Source organism: Stegostoma tigrinum, chromosome 4, assembly GCF_030684315.1.
Source record: "Stegostoma tigrinum isolate sSteTig4 chromosome 4, sSteTig4.hap1, whole genome shotgun sequence".
NCBI classification, from domain to species: Eukaryota; Metazoa; Chordata; class Chondrichthyes; order Orectolobiformes; family Stegostomatidae; genus Stegostoma; species Stegostoma tigrinum.
This window is the reverse complement of record NC_081357.1, coordinates 98,089,408-98,106,219: the sequence shown is the minus strand read 5'-3', so window position 1 is coordinate 98,106,219 and position 16,812 is coordinate 98,089,408. Positions and strand designations below refer to the sequence as shown.

Genomic DNA, 16,812 nt, shown 5'->3' with positions numbered 1-16,812 from the left:
AGCAACTCATATTCCGCTTGGGAACCCTGAAGCCCAATGGTATCAACGTGGACTTCACAAGCTTCAAAATCTCTCCTTCCCCTACTGCATCCCAAAACCAGCCCAGTTCTTCCCCTCCCCCCACTGCACCACACAACCAGCCCAGCTCGTCCCCTCCTCCCATTGCATCCCAAAACCAGCCTAGTTCTTCCTCTCCCCCCACTGCATCACAAAACCAGTCCAGCTCGACCCTCCCCCCACTGCATCCCAAAACCAGCCCAGCCTGTCTCTGCTTCCCTAACTTGTTCTTCCTCTCACCCATCCCTTCCTCCCACCTCAAGCCACACCTCCATTTCCTACCTACCACCTCATCCCGCCTCCTTGACCTGTCCATCTTCCCTGGACTGACCTATCCCCTCCCTCCCTCCCCACCTATACTCTCTCCACCTATCTTCTTTACTCTCCATCTTCGGTCCGCCTCCCCCTCTCTCCCTATTTATTCCAGTTCCCTCTCCCCATCCCCCTCTCTGATGAAGGGTCTAGGCCCGAAACATCAGTTTTTGTGCTCCTGAGATGCTGCTTGGCCTGCTGTGTTCATCCAGCTCCACACTTTGTTATCTCTGACCAATGATTTTCTGACTGATCATGAGAAACGGGACATTATGAGGATGTATGGTGGGATTGTATGGGGATGGCAGGAGCACCAAAGGATGAGTATTTGGAGAGGCAGCTTAATAATGGTAATGTGGCTAGATTAGTGTTTCAGAGGCCCAGCTTTATGCTGTAAGGACATAGATTCGAATCTCACCATGGCAGCTGTTGATCCCCCTAACAGTGACTACACAATAGGATAGAGTATGAAGAAAGAAATAATGCAAGCTTTGTCTGAAGCAGAGTGATAGTCATGGGAGATTTTAATCTACATACAGATGGGCAAAGGTAGCCTAAATGATAAAACTCCGAAACAAAAACAGAAACTGTTGGAAAATCTCAGCAGATCTGGCAGAATTTCTGGAGATAAATCAGTTAATGTTTCAGGTCCAGTGACCCTTCTTCAGAAACTTTGTGTGTAGCCTAGATGATGGGCTATTTTCAGAAGAGCTTCTTTTAACAGCACCTTATGCAGCCAACTATTTAGGCCTGATATTATGCATTGAGATAGGGTTAATTAATGAAGGCACCCCTAGGTAACAGTGATCATGATTTGGTGGAATTTTACAATTAATTTGAGGGTGGGAAGTGTGTACAAGAGTTTTAAACTTACGTAAGGGTAATTATGAGGGTATGAAACAGAGCAAGCTAAAGTTAACTCACAAAATAGGTTAAGGGATCCATAAATGGTGATACAGTGGCAGACATGTAAGAGGATATTTCAGTATGCACAGCATAGTTACATTCCACGGAGAGGAAAATTCCAAAGGGAGGACCAACATCTGTGGTTAACTAAAAAGATTTAAAGATGGTATCAAACTGCAAGGAAAAATGTATAGTTGCACAAAGTCCAGAAGATTGGACAGAAAGAAAAGCAAAGAATGACTACCAGATTAACAAGGAAGGGAAAAATAAATTTGAGAGAGAAATCTAAGTTACAAATATAGATGATGGTAAGAATCTCTATATAATTTTTTTTTAAAGGTAACAATAGAGTTTTGGTCCTATGGAAAGTGAGTCTGAGGAATTAATGAGGAATGATGAGAAGGCAGGTGAATTGTAAAGGCATTTACACAACATTATCCCAGATTCGGCTGTAAATCCAGAAATGGAAGTGAAGGAGAAACTCAAAATTACAATGCATAGAGAAAAGGTACTAAGTACGTTGTCAGTTATAAGCAATCAAGTCCCTGGGCCTTGTTAGATTTTAACCTAGGATGTTAAAAGAAATGGCTAGTGAAACAGTGATGTATTGATTTTAATTTTCCAGACTCCTGTAGATTCAGGGAAGGCTCCTCTGGATTGGATTCCTTTAAATAGTGAAAATAATTTCTTATTCAAAAGGCTGCATTTGGTGCCACTACAACTGCAGAAGGTGCACTTAAAGCCCTTGCAGTGCAGTGCCTCGGGAGTGGGAGGTGAGATGCAATTCCTCCACTTTTGCTGAGGCTCACTGGATCACTGCAGCAGGCCCAAGAGAGAAACATTGCACAGAGATCATAATGGTGCATTGAAGTAAATAACTAGAAGCTCAGAATCATTTTTACAAAGAGCATGTAGGTGTTCTACAAAGCAGTCACCTAGTCTGCATTTTGTCTCCTCATTGATAAGGGAAGGGAGCGGAATATGTGCGTGGTCATGGTATCTTGCTGGAAATAGTGGAAAAGGCAGTTATGGTCCTTTGGATGTGGAGGCTGGTAGGTGGAAAGGAATCTATTGTTGTGTGGTAAGGAGGAGGCGGACTGAAAGCAGATGTGCAGGAAATGAGTCAGACATGGCTAAAGCTCTTGTCAGCCATGGTAGTAGGGAAACCTTGGTAGAGGGAACAAGATGGACATTTCTGATGTCACACTGCAGAAGGCAGCATCATCAGACAGTTGTGATAGAGACAGACAAACTGGGAGAATGGAATGGGGTCCCTATAGAAAGGATAGTCTACATAACTGTGGGAGTCAGTGAGTTTATAGTGGATATCGGAGGCTAGCATATCCCTAGAAATGAAAACAGAGATGTCAAGGAAGAGAAGGGAGGAGACAGAGATGGACCAGATGAAGGTGCAAGCAGGGTGGAAATTAGAAGTGAAGTTGATAACTTTTTTCAATTCCAAGTAAAGAGGGAACCAGCACCAATGATGGCTTATTGTACTATACTAGAGGAATAGTTGTGGGGTTGGACCCAAATGGGATTGGAACAAGCAGAGTTCCACGTCACCTACAAACAGACATGTTATTCCACCTGTGCTCTGACTAATGCCTTGTATCGCTATAGCAAAACCTCCCTGCATTTATAAGCTATTCCTTTTGAAATAAATGATAACAGTCCATTTTCTGTTCTCTATTACCTGTAGAACTTGTATGCTAGTTTTTTTTAATTCATGCACATGGATTCCTAAATTCCTCTGTGATGTAGCTTTCTCCAGACTTTCTCCATTTAAATAATATTTAGCAGTTCTCCTCTTCCTGCTAAAATGTATTACATCACATTTTCTCATATGATATTCTATCTGCCAATTTTTTGCCCACTACGTATATCTCTCTGCAGACTGTGTCATCCTCATGACTTGTCTTTCCACTTATTTTTGTGTCATCTGCAAACTTGGCTATAGTATGTTCGTTTTCCTCATTCAAGCCAATATTAAAAATAATTTTTACCGCAGCACTGACCCCTGTGGCACTCCACTAATTGGAAGTTGCCATTCTGATAAGGTTCCCTCATTCCAACACTGTCTTTTATTAGTTCACCAATCCTTTACCCCATGTTGATATGCTACTTCCAACACTGTGGACAGTTATTAAGGAGCTGAATGTGCTGTATCTTATCAAATGCCTCCTGAAAATCCAAGCATATGACATCCACTGTTTCTGCTTAAATAACATGCTTGTCACCTCCTTAAAGAATTCTAGTAAATTTGTTAGGCATGATATCCCCACCATGAGCCATGTTGGCTCTACTTTATCATAAATTGCATTCTAAATGCTGTGCTATTACATCCTTTGTAATCAACTTTAATATTTTCCCAGTTATAGATGTTAAGCTAACAACCTCGTCTTTACTTTTTTTTGACTCCTTCCCTTTTGAAATAAAGGGGCTACATTGGAGTTTTCCAGTCTTGTAGAACATTTCCATATTGTAAACATTCTTGGAGACTTAATAACAGTGCATCCAATCTCTCTATAACTACATCCTTTCATGTCCCCAGATGAGTCCAGTCAGATCTAGGAGATTCATTGGTCTTTCAGCCCATTAGTTATCTTAGCACTTTTTCTCTAGTGGTAGTCATTGTATTTATTTCTCCTACTTTTGCCCTTGATTATTTAGTAATTCTGGAACACTAATAGTATCTTAAATTTTGAAAATTGACCCAACATATTTATTCAACTCTTCTGGTTCCTATTATTATTTCTCCAATCTCATTCTCTCAGGGATCTATATTCACTTTGATGTATCTCTTCCTTTTGTTTTGAAAGAAGCTGACTGCCTTATATTAGAGATAGTAGGAACTGCAGATGCTGGAGAATCTGAGATAACAAGGTGTAGAGCTGGATGAACACAGCAGGCCAAGCAGCATCAGAGGAGCAGGAAGCCTGAAGTTTCGGGCCTAGACCCAGAGGTTTACCCTGACAATTTTATTTTCTCCCTCTTCACTTTCTTTTTGGTTGGTTTTTAAAACTGTTCCAATCTTCTAGCTTATCATTCAACTTGGTCACATTGTATGTTTTATCTTTCAATTGGATGCTATCCTTAACTTCTCTTGTTAACCATCATTGGCTTATCTCCTTTCTACACTCCTTAGAGTCATAGAGATGTACAGCATGGAAACAGACCCTTTGGTCCAAATTGTCAATGCCAACCAGTTATCCTAAATTAATCTACTTCACATATGCCAGCATTTGACCCATATACTTCCAAGCCCTTCCTATTCATGTACCCATCCAGATGCCTTTTAAATGTTGTAATTGTACCAGCCTACACCACTTCCTCTGGCAGCACATTCCATACACACACAAACATCTGCGTGAAAAAGTTGTCCCTTAGGTCACTTTTAAATCATTCCCCTCTCACCGTAAACCCATGCCATCTAGTTTTGGACTCCCCTGCCCCAGGGAAAAGATCTTGGCCATTCACCCTATGAATAAATTTGTGACACTGTTTCCCCGTAAAAACCCACATCCTCCTTTCCTAATGTCTCCTCCTCTGATTTGTGCTCCCTTTCCCTTGAGTCCCTGTAAAGCACCTTTGGGTGAGTCTAATTTAAAATTTCTCTACAAATGCATATAGTCATTACCAAAGCAATTTCCTTCCTTAAAAACAAATGTTTTAAGAAGTGCATTTCATATTTCAGCATTAAACAATGGATATATGTGGCATTCAAGTCATTTTTTTCATTGTATTCTGTGAATTATTATCAATGAAATTGTACTGGAATCGGTTGGTATTAATATGCACATCTGTTACAACAGTGAGATGAGATTGTGTATTAACAAATTTCTCTTGGCAGAGCATAATATATTACTTGATTTGTTCTCCAAAACTGGAAGACTGGTTACGCAATGCATCCATACAGGAAGCTCTGCATCTGTGTACAGCGTGGAATTATGTTGATAGGGACCCAGGAGTTTTTAATATGAACATTGATGAAGACTATGATCATTGTCTCAAGGGAATCTCAAGAGCCAGCTTCTGTAATGCTTATTTAGAATGGATTCAACACTGCACCAGTAAAAGGACAAAGGTACACAATTAAATTGTATTTCTCAATTCACCCTTCTATAATTTCATTCCTAATCATTCAGTTCATTTCCCGTTATTTCACTATAGAATTCCATGGAATGTACAAAATAGAAACAGCCATTTGGCCCAAATAGTATATGGCAGTGCTATAGCTTCTTCTTACCTTTCTTAATCTCACAGCTTTGTTTATTTCTCCCTCACCAGTAATGTGTTCCACACATTCATTACTTTCTGAGCAAAAAAGCTTCTCCTGAATTCCAGATTGAATTATTTGTGAATATCTTGTATTTATGACTTCTAGTTTTGGATGCCCACACAAACAGAAACATCTTCTCTAAGTCAGCACTGTCGTAATTTTGAAGACCTCTACTAGGTCACCCTTCAGTTTTCACTTTTCTAGACATAAGAGCCCAGCTTTTCAGACCATCTTTATAGTTAATAATAAAATGTCTTTATTAGTGGTCCTAGGAGAGTTGCATTTACTACCTGATTTTAAAAGTCCTCTTCTCTTCCCCCAATGATACACTCAATGAATGGCAGGACACTGGGAGCTCAGACAAACAAATGGATGTCGGGGTGCTCGTCCACAGGTCCCTGATGTCGGCAAGACTAGTTAAGAAGGCATATGGGAACTTCTCTTTATCAGTCATGGCAGTGATTACAAGAACAGGGGATTTTCATTGAAGTTGTACGAAATTTTGTTTAGACCACAGCGGGATTGCTGCTTGCAGTTCTGTTCACCACACGACAAGAAGGATGTGATTGCACTGGAAGGGGTACGGAGGTGATTCACCAAGATATTGCCTGGGATGGAGCTTTTCAGCTATGAGGAGAGGCTGGATTGGCTTAGGTTATTTCCTCCAGGGCAGAGAAGGCAGAGGGGATGCCTGAGTGAGATGTTTAAGATTATGAGGGGCATGGACAGAGCAGATAGGAAGCAACTGTTCCCCTTAGTTGAAGAGTCAATAATGAAGGGGAATAATTTTAAGTTGAAGGGCAGAAGGTGTGGAGTGAATTTCAGGAAATCGTTTTCACCCAGAGGGTCATGGGAATCTGGAATGCATGACCTGGGAGGGTATTAATGGCAGGAAACGTAATCTTTAAAAAGTATGCGGATGAGAAATGCCATAACATTCATGGCTATGGGGCAAGCGCTAAAAAATGATGTTAGTATAGAGAGGTCAGCACAGACTCAAAGGGCCAAAGGGCCTCTTTGCTGAATGTCTCTCTAATGATAACATTGCTACAAGGTTAGATTATCAAGATAGACAGAGTGATTAGAATCATATTCTTCAGAGTATAAAAGATTAAAAGATGATCTAATTGAGATATTGAAGATAATTTAGGGATTTGATATGGAAATTGCAGCTGAACTATATTCCCTATTGGGAAATCTTAAAGTTAGATCTCGGCCATTTGGAGTGATGCCGTAAAGAACTTCTTCACATTCAGGATAGTAAGAACTTTTCAACTCCACTTCCCACAAAAAATAAATTGATAATTCTAGAGGTCTCCTGAAAATATCAGAAATAAGGCTGATAGATTTTTGTTGGGCATGGAGGTGTTAGGGAACCAAGGCAGAGAAATGGGCTGAAGATACAGATCAGACTGGCAGACAGGCTGGTCATAGTCAGCAGGTCAGAAAGCATCTGGAGACAGAAGTATAGGTAATGTTAATCCTTCATTTGAAGTCTTCATTATGACTTGAAATGATAACTCTGTTTCCTTTCTGTGATGCTGTCTGATCTCTTGAGTGTTTGCGGTATTTTCTGTTTTTATTTAAATTTTCCAACATTTGCATTATGCTGCCTTTATAAAAGCTATCAATTTAGTTTTATTTCCCTGCTGTTTTCCTACAGCCCTGCAAATTGCTTCTTTTCAAGTATATATCCAATTTCATTTTAAATTTTTTTCCTGAATCTGTTTTCCTCAACCCAGTACATACTAGACTACCAACTCACTGCATGAAGAAGATTCTCCCCATCCAAGCCTTGGTTCTTCTGTCAATTATTGTAAATCTTATGTCGACTTAGAATTTAGTTATATTCTTAAAATAGGAACATTTTCAGAGTTATGCTTTTGGAAGGAATAATGGCCGTCATCAGTGCTGCACAATTTGTGTCTAAGTTGTGGTGCCAAATGTACAGGTTATGAATTGCATGTAATGCTGCCCCATTCTGTGTTGCATTACAGCCTGTGAGAAGTGATGGGGATTCTCCACTCGTAACCCTTTGTTTCAGCCTTTCTATTTTTGGCAGAAGAGCTTTGGGAACTGCAACACACAACATGTCCATCAGGTAATCTACCATGGTTTTAGCCAATTCAATTGTAAAACAGTATATAATCACAAAATCACAGAAATATTAAAGGCAAATGTAAGCTATTCAGCCCATTGTGTCTATACCAGCGGTCCAAATGAGAAATTTATTTATGTTACAAATAAGAACCGTGTTACAGTCAATGAGGCTCTGTGGTGCCAGATAGGAGTTTTAAGCTGAATGTCGTTTTTACAATGGAACAGTTCCATTTCATGCCCAATCCCCATCAGACTTATTCGTAAATGCAGGTCGGTATACAATGCTATGCGTGATGCCATGTCCCTACCTAATGACATTTCAACTATATCCCCTAAAATTCACTCCCTGTTAGACTCAACTTGCTTCTCGTGCTACAGAGATGTCTGAAGTTTAGTGCTTTTTTTATTTTAATGGGGTTTTACAGTTTTGTATTAGAGCCAGTGGTTAACAGTTTAACACATTAGAAACAAAGTGTGGAAAAGAAAAAAACGATGATTTTGCTTAGCCTCCCTGACACAAGCAGGTAGAAAGACGGGACCACCTAGAAGATCAAGCAGTGTGTGCAGGTTCAGTCAAAACTAAAAGATAATAATATAGCAGTTTCCCAAAAGTCAGAGCTAGGATAAATGTTATGAGTGGCTTATAAGGAAATCCAAAAAAGAAAACTGCTGGAAATTGAGGATATGGAGAGCCCAAACCTGTTTGTTTACTCTGAGAGCATTTACGAGTAAGTGAGAAGAAAGCTCCGGAAACCAATTGTAACTATGAGAAGTGAAGAAGAAACTTTGAAAGTGGGATCAAGGTGCCCCTTCACTAGGCTTGGAGTATCTGTAAGCTTGCTGGTGAGGGTACCAAGAGTTGAATCTTTCTACGATTTGTAATAAAGCTGTTAAAAATATATTTTGGATAGTGTAAATTAGTTCATGGTTTTCTCCATTTTATGTGTAATTATCTTTGTTCTCACGTTTAAAGTACATTGTCAGCCTCATGTGAAAATGTGCAGTGACAGGCCACCAGGGTAAACAAATAGCAAAATAAAATTGAAGCCCTATCAAGACAAGTGTTACTCTGTGATCTGACATGACCTGTATTACCATCAGCTGGGTTCCTAACACTAGGATAGGGATTGAAACATACTGGATGGCAGTCACTTTATCTAACTGTGCATTTAATCTAATCATGAATGTTGACAACGTTTCTCCCTAACTGTTAGCCTTGGAAATGAATCCAACAGCCTCAATTCTCTTTGTAAAGATGTTTCCATTGTCCTCTATACTGGGCCCATGATTTACAGGAAACAATCTTCTATATCTGTCTATCCTCTTCAATTCTTTCAAAGTTTAAAAACCTTCTACAATGTATATTGTACGTTGTTCAAATGAAAAAAGCTGCAATTTGTTTTTTTTAACTTGTATTTCCTGATACCATACAACAGCCTCGTGAAATTCTACTGTTCCCTGTGTAAAGCTTCAAAATAGTTCCCACTATATGAAGTTATTGTACTCAAATGGAAATCTTATGAAGTCAGTGTTCTTATGACAACAGAAATTTTGCTGATGACACTCAAGATGGTGAAGACAAAGCTACTTGTGTAAAGATTACAATCAGAGATTTGGAACAAATAAATAGTTGGGTTAAAGGAATATCAGACAGACTTTAAAGTTGCCATAAATATACTTACAAAAACTAAAAATCACAGTGGCTCAGTGGTTAGCACTGCTGCCTCACAGCGCTAGGAACCTGAGTTCGATTCCAGCCTCAGGCAACTGTGCAAACTCCACACAATCTCCCTGTGTCTCTGCGTAGGTTTCCTCCAGGTGCTCCAGTTTCCGCGCACAGTCCAAAGATGTGTGGGTTAGGTGGATTGGCCATGCTAAATTGCCCATTGCACTCAGGGATGTATAGTTTAGGTAGGTTACGCTGAGCATCAGTGTCGACTTCTTGGGCCGAAGGACCTGTTTCCACATTAGGGATCCTATGATATACCTTGCAAAGGTGGAAATGAAATCAGTGGAATTAAGAATGTTGACTTATTTTATCAGTTATTAGTGAAGTGAATAAACATTGCGGTGCTCAAAAGTAGATTTGGTTCCTAGTTGAAACAGGCTATTTTAACATAGTTGAGACCATATATATGTCTGATTATTGACCAGGGTCAGAGCCATTCTAACTGTGAGCCCATCAGAGAGGCTGAATTGGTTTTCCAAGAAATAAGATTAAGGACACATTTAATAGAGGTTTTTGAGTTTGAGGCATTAATAATGTAAATAATTGTAGATTACCTACCTCAGTACTTGCATAGCACAGTATAAAGTTAACAAATCTCAACTGATAGTAGGTAGGAGAGAAAGATGCTTAGCAAGATATGTTCAGTGCTTACCAAACAATTTCCCATGATCAACACATGTTTGAGAATTACCAAGACCCCAAACCAAGCAGTTAGGAGGATGGGGGCTTCGAGAAATATCTGAGCGGTACGAGAAAAAGCTGTTTCATTCATAGGGATTTTAAGTAAAAAGTGTGTAACTTAGTTTTTCAGGACAGAATTCAGGCCTGCAAGATCCAGCAGTTACACCATACCGATTGTTAATAAGACTGTACAATTTAATGAGGCCTTGCTTCAAAATGCCCTGACAGATGCATTGGGACTGTGGAATCCTGGGAAAGTACTTGATTGTGCAGGCATTGGTTTCTGAGCCGATTAAATTTACCTCTGATTGAACAGTATTCAGGGAGTTTACGTCGCACAACCTTCTCCTGCCCTGATTCACCCTTCCACTCTCTGCTGCTGTTTGTTGCCTGGAATGTCAGCCATGGCTACAGTCATACATTGGCAGCTCCATTATTGTGCAAAACCCCAATATCATAAATAAAAACAGTAAAATCAGTACATACTCAACAAGTCCGACAGCATCTGCGGAAGGAGGAATGAATTTAATGTTTCAGGTTTGTAGCCTTGCTTCAGAATAGTCCATTCCTTACCTGGAATTTACCAGTTGGAGTGCATGAGTGCCATTTTGCATCCAGTACTGCAGCAGCATTGTTGATTGACATCTACCTAGATCCTCGGGGTTAATGGAAGATAAACTGCCTCAATGATTGCCTCCAGAGTTGGTTTACAGGAGTGTCAGGAAAATTAACCAAAGATTCTCCAATAATCTAAGACAGATGACAACTCTATAACAAAGCCAAATTCTCCTCAGGCTGTGGCTTTCTTCTGTAAAATGAGGGTATCTTCCAATCTGCTACTATCCTACTAAATATTCCCTTCCCCATGCATGGGCCGAGTGGCTAAACTCATTGCAGGGTACTAAACACTGATCAACATGTCTGGCCATTCGGTTTCCAGCCCAAGACACACAATGGCCTTCAACATGCCTAACTGTGCGTGCAGGTTATTGTAAGGAATATATTTGGGCAAGGGATCCCTGCAACAATATCAAGCAGACAGATCGAATAAACTGTTTTAACCACAAGATAAATTGCATGGAAATATCGATAGATATGAACGAAAGCATGTTTTTTAAGGAACATCTTTAAAACAAAAAGGAAGGAGGGACGGAGAGATTTAAGGTGGAACTTAGTGCACAGCTAACTGAAGGCACAGCCACCAGAAATGGAGAGATTATAATCAGGGCTGCTCAAGGAAAAAATGAGAGATTACAGGGGGACGTGGGTAGGGTTGCAGGAGATTACAAAGATAGAATCGGCAAAGCATGTAGGGATTTGAACATCAGGATGAGAAATTTAAGATAAATAATATTCTGATTTAGCAAATCTGACCGCTGATCAGAGCAACAATCAGCAAATTGGCTATTTTTCCTCTATGGAGAATATGACTAGTTATCATAAAATCTGCTGTTCATCAGCGGCTGTATGCACACTGACAGATTGTTTGTTGACCTTGTAATTTTCTGTAGCTCCCAGATGACAGTAGGACAGCTGTTCAGTTTAAAGATCTAGTTCATACTGCTATCTTCTACATGAAAGGAAGTAATTCCTTGCAAGTCCTGTGTCATTTTGCTTTTATTTCCTCGGATAAAAAAGCAATACAATTGCACAATCTTTCCTACCTCTTTTGCTTTCTTGTCTTTCCATTTAATAGATGTTTGTTTTTGTCCCAGACTTCTCTTTCCCAAATTCTTTTATGAGTTAATGAGTCAAGAGAAAGGTAAATACAAGCAGTGAGCTCAACAAAGATTACAAGTACAACAACAACCAAGGCTTAGAAGGCAGTACTTTTGTCAATATATCATCAAAGCAATTACAGTAGAACTAGCATTACTGCAAAATAAAAATCTTTAAAACTCGTAAACTATCAAAGCATGTTAGGAAGCTGTGGTATCGGAGATAGTACTGCTAAGAAAATTTAATTTTAGAGATGGGCCAAATAGAATACCAAATTGGTCATTTGGAGAAAGTGACTTGTCCTTGAGCTATAGAATAGCTTCTAAACACGATACTAAATGAGAAGCTGAATAAGTACATACGCTGTATGCAATTGCAAACTCAGCAGATGATGTGAAAGCATGGCATGGAGTAAAAGGAGCAACGTATACATTTAAAGAGATCCTGAAAACTTTGATACTTATTTCAACCTCAGAACTAATTCAACCCTTGCAAATCCAAGGCTCAGTTGAAGAGTTCAGCATCTGGGAGAATCTACAGATTATTTAATTCACAATCTCTCCAGACTAGTAGGGAACTGTTACTATGGCCACTGAATTGTTGTAGACATTACAATAAGCTGTCGTACGATTTGTTGCAGTTAGAGATGATCTGACTCGAGGGAATATTATTCAAATTGTGAATGAGTTGGAAACATAGATCACTGCTAAGAGCAGAAATGAAACTTGGGAGATCATCAAAACCATTTAATTCTTAAGGTAACAGCAATAAAGAGACATGTGAAAACCCACTGTAGCCACAGGACGGACATCACACATTAAAAACCCTTGCCAACATGTGGAGTAAAGAAACATAAGTGTGAGCAATGTCCAGCAATCAAAACTGAATGCAATTAGTATAAATCACTAGATCATTTTCAGAAAATGTGTGAAAGCAGGACAAGCCACAGGAAAGCAAGAGACCAAAGAACTACAGACGCAAAGAGATAAATAAGAGAGTACAGTTTCTAGTAGAAGATAAGTGCAAAGAACTCCGAAGGGAAATAGATTACCCAAATCTAGCATTTTGGCTGCTGATATTTATGTCAATAGGAATCTCTCAAATTTCACTTTATACACGGGAAAAAGTGTCACAATATTGTCAGATAGCGAGCCTTGCTTGAGAAACACCGTCTACAAGGAACAGAAGTCCCACAACATGGTCCTGGGCAGAGCACTTACTGTTCAAGTGTACTACAAGCAACTCTGCAACATAGAGTACACCAAATACTAAAGACCAGTACGTGCTTCACAATTAGGAATTCTTGCTGCTGAACAGGAAGGCTTGATTGATTTCAATATCATTCAAAAGGTGAAAGGGATTAAACTACACCCGGTCAACGAACACCTTGACACAAAGCCTCCATAAATTCATAGCATCAGGTTAGTTAAGTAGGAATAAGAAGTTGGTTTAATACTATCAACAATATGGAAAGGTGTGACAACACTGGCTTGCTGGCAATATTTTGCACTGCTATCAGCTTTAAAGAATGTTAAGATTCCAAGAGCTAGCAATGCTCCATATATCTCAATACCTTTACTCAACAAAAATCGATTCATCTTAAACTGAAAATTTTGAATTGTCTCACAGCCTTTAGATGAAGGAGCTCCAAACATCTGCCACTTTTTATGTGTAAGAGCTTCTTGATTTCACTGGTGCTTGGTCTGGCTCTGAACTTAAGCTGTGGATAGGGAGGTTAATATCTATTCCTCTTCATTTTTAAGTTATTTAACAATACTTGGTAATAGCAAATAACAGTTGCATTTTTTATATTGTTTATGTGATTCGATTTATTGGATTCATTTTTTCTGAAGGTTTTGGGAACAGATTGTTGAGGTGATGATTATGTTGTCATTTTTGGATTAATAAGCATGCTCCAGTCTGGATCTAATTCTGCACGTCTTTACAGCTTGGAATCATTTCTCTATGGCCTGCATGCGTTATTTAAAGGAGATTTTAGAATCACCGCCAAACAGGAATGGATCTTTGAAGACATAGATCTGCTGCATAAGGTCGTTGCCCCAGGAATCCGAATGTCCCTGAAGCTTCACCAGGTATGTTAACTGTTCAGATGCTCTGTAATCAGGGTGAGATACATTGATCAGGCACATCAGAAGCCTCAGGGAAACAATGAAATACGGTAAACTGTCCACAAGAATTGGGTAAAGCTTAACTTAGCTAACTGCCTTATACAACAATAGATGTAGAAGCTCATAGCACAGAAACATGCTATTCAGTCATCATGCTCTTCAGTTTCGAGAGCTATTTGGTTAGGCCCACTCACATGATCTTTTCCCATGATCATACAAAAGGTATTTGAAACATTAGTGAAGATTTCACAGACCCACATGCTAGATAGGACACTATAGGGTCACATTCAGTCAGACAGAACTTCAGACACAAACCCATAACAGGGAGGAGGCCACTGCAGGTTTACTCTAAATCATCACTGTTGATAAGGTCTCCATCTGTCGCAACACAGTCCAGCTGTATCTCACCTTAAGGTAAGTGCCCAGGACTGACACTTTACTATCTACACCCCATTCATCCTCCCCAAGGTACTTATAGGGGTATGGGGCACAACAATCTGATCCCTGAGTCTGAGGTGTTTTTTCTTGCAATAGAATCGGAGCCTTATGTTGTACAGAGAATGTTGTTTATGCTCCCTGTTGTGTCAGCAAGCATGGGAAGTGTAGCCAATCCCCCCTCAATGTGTGAAAACCTTCTTTTTCTTGTATCACATTTACTCCTTTTGTAAAACTTAAATTGTGCCCCCAGCTCTCAGTTTTTTTACAGATGGGAACAGGTCATACCTACCTATTCTGTACAGACCACTCATGATTTTGAAAATTTTGATCAAGTTTACTCTACATGTTCTCCTTTCCAATTTCTCCAATCTTTCCTCATAACTGAGGGTTCTCATCCTTGCCATAATTCTTGTACATTCCTTCTGAGGGCTGAGAGTACACTCTGCAGGAAGGGATCAAAGGGTGCACAATCGGCCTTGATCTCCAGATCGCTTTGTTCTGACAACTGTTGAATTTCATTTTTGGGTTGTGGGCATTGTTGACAAGGCTAGCATCTGTTGCCCATCCCTAGTTTCCCTGACAGTTTAGCACTATATCATCCAGAATTACTGGTAGCAGCCAATTTGTTAGGTTACCTCTGCAGGCAAACTGATACACTACCAAAGACATAAAAGACCAGATTGGGTGAGGACATAAGGTTTTCTTCAGAATGATGGGTTTTTGTGACAATTGGACAGCTTTGTGGTCACTTTTATTGATCAAACTTTTTACTGCCAGACTTCTAAAGAATTGTGTTCAAGCTTTCAAGCTACCCTGGTAGAATGGAACCCATGTTCTCTGGATTGGTCCAGGTACACATAATATTATGAGAGCATACTCTAAAGATTGAGGTGAAGGTAATGTTGAATAATTTCCCAATTTGTTTGTACAACTTCTTCCCTCTTGCTGGAAAACCCATTTACGCTGGGTCTGGCGTCAGCTACAGACTGCATGACATTTAATTGAAATAAGAAGGCGTTTCCTGTTTGCATTCCAAAGCTGTTTATACCTCCTACAGCAGATTGTGGACTTTTACAGCAAAAAGGATCCAGTCTACAAGTTCCATGTTTCCTAAAGTATTCTGTAAGTTTAATTGTTAATAATCAAACATAGCTCAGGATCCTGTCACGAATCAGAGTCATGCTGTTGGTCATTGTGTCACCTCTTCTTGTAATTCACTTATGAAAAGGACTTATTCAATCAAAACAGCAGTAAAATATTGGATGATCTGTTGCCACATTGCACACGGTGAATCTCACAGACTGTACAAGACACACATAGGAACAAAAACATTTAGCCTCTCAATCCAGTTCCATTTTTCAATGAGATAATAGCTGACCTGTGATACACCTCCACATCCTCAGCTTTTTCCTATATCCATCAATATTTTGGACAAAATGTACCAATCTCAGATGTAAATTAAACAGTTGATCAAGCATCAATTGTTCTTACTGGAACAAAGTTTGAAACTACGACACACTTTTTAATTTTCATGTGTTTGCCAATTGCACTCCTGAAAGATCTGGATTTAATTTTTAGTCTATGGCCTAGGTCTCTGAATCAGAAGATAGTCATTGCAATAATGTATCCTGAAAGATGTGGTACCAGATGTTTCAAAAGTTTCAGTGCACCAAATACCAATGATTAGTCTGGGATGTTTAAACTTAACTGTGTCTAGAATTCTCTGAAGGTCAACAACTCTGAAGGTTCCAATCCACTTACCTGGGTAATACCCAGGAAAAGTCAGAGGGTTAAAACATGCCCAGATCTGACCCCCACTAACACCCCCAACGTATTTCCTAACCTGACCTGGCCCAAACCATCCCGACACCTCTCATGCTCACATTCAATTTGCCACTGACCTACTTTACCCCTCATCCATGTACCTGTCACCTACCTCTTCAACCACTTACATGCCATCTGGCCCCCACCTACTACCTGGCACCCTACTCACACCCCTTTACCCACTTATCTGCTGTCCTAACCCCTCGCCCACTGGAAATCTACCTGCTTACCCATGGAAGCTTACTCCTTTACTCAATTCCTGGCACTCTAGCCCATAAACTCTGGCAGCATCTTTGTTGACTATGCTTTCTTTCCATTTTGGGCCCGGGGACCCTTTTACAGAACATTTTCTTGTTACTTTATGCATTAACCTCTTCTCTATAGCATTTTAGTGAGGTTTTGGGACGTTTAAATTCTTCAGTTTGGCAGCTGTTGCTCTTTTCAAAAAAAAGTGGGTGCAACATGGTTCCCCCAACAATCCTACACTACAAGGATTCATAAGTGAACAAATCTGCACCACGCACACCTGAAGCCTCCAGCATAGGATGTTAGACCCGGACATGTGGAACATAGTCGCAGAGTAGGAAAGTAGGTGTGAGGGCAGCAATCCAACAGTGTTCGCTGCTTTCAACAGA

The 16,812-nt window shown here is 39.8% G+C and overlaps 1 protein-coding gene across 1 annotated transcript in view; it reads left to right on the top strand.

Moving 5' to 3' along the window:
* LOC125452477 (pecanex-like protein 1) overlaps nt 1-16,812 on the top strand; it is a 244,466-nt gene that overhangs the window by 188,318 nt on the left and 39,336 nt on the right. The window contains exons 27-29 of the mRNA XM_048530940.2: nt 5,129-5,362; nt 7,555-7,658; nt 13,735-13,879. Of these exons, the coding sequence (XP_048386897.1) occupies nt 5,129-5,362; nt 7,555-7,658; nt 13,735-13,879 (483 nt within the window). The remainder of the gene's footprint in view (nt 1-5,128; nt 5,363-7,554; nt 7,659-13,734; nt 13,880-16,812) is intronic.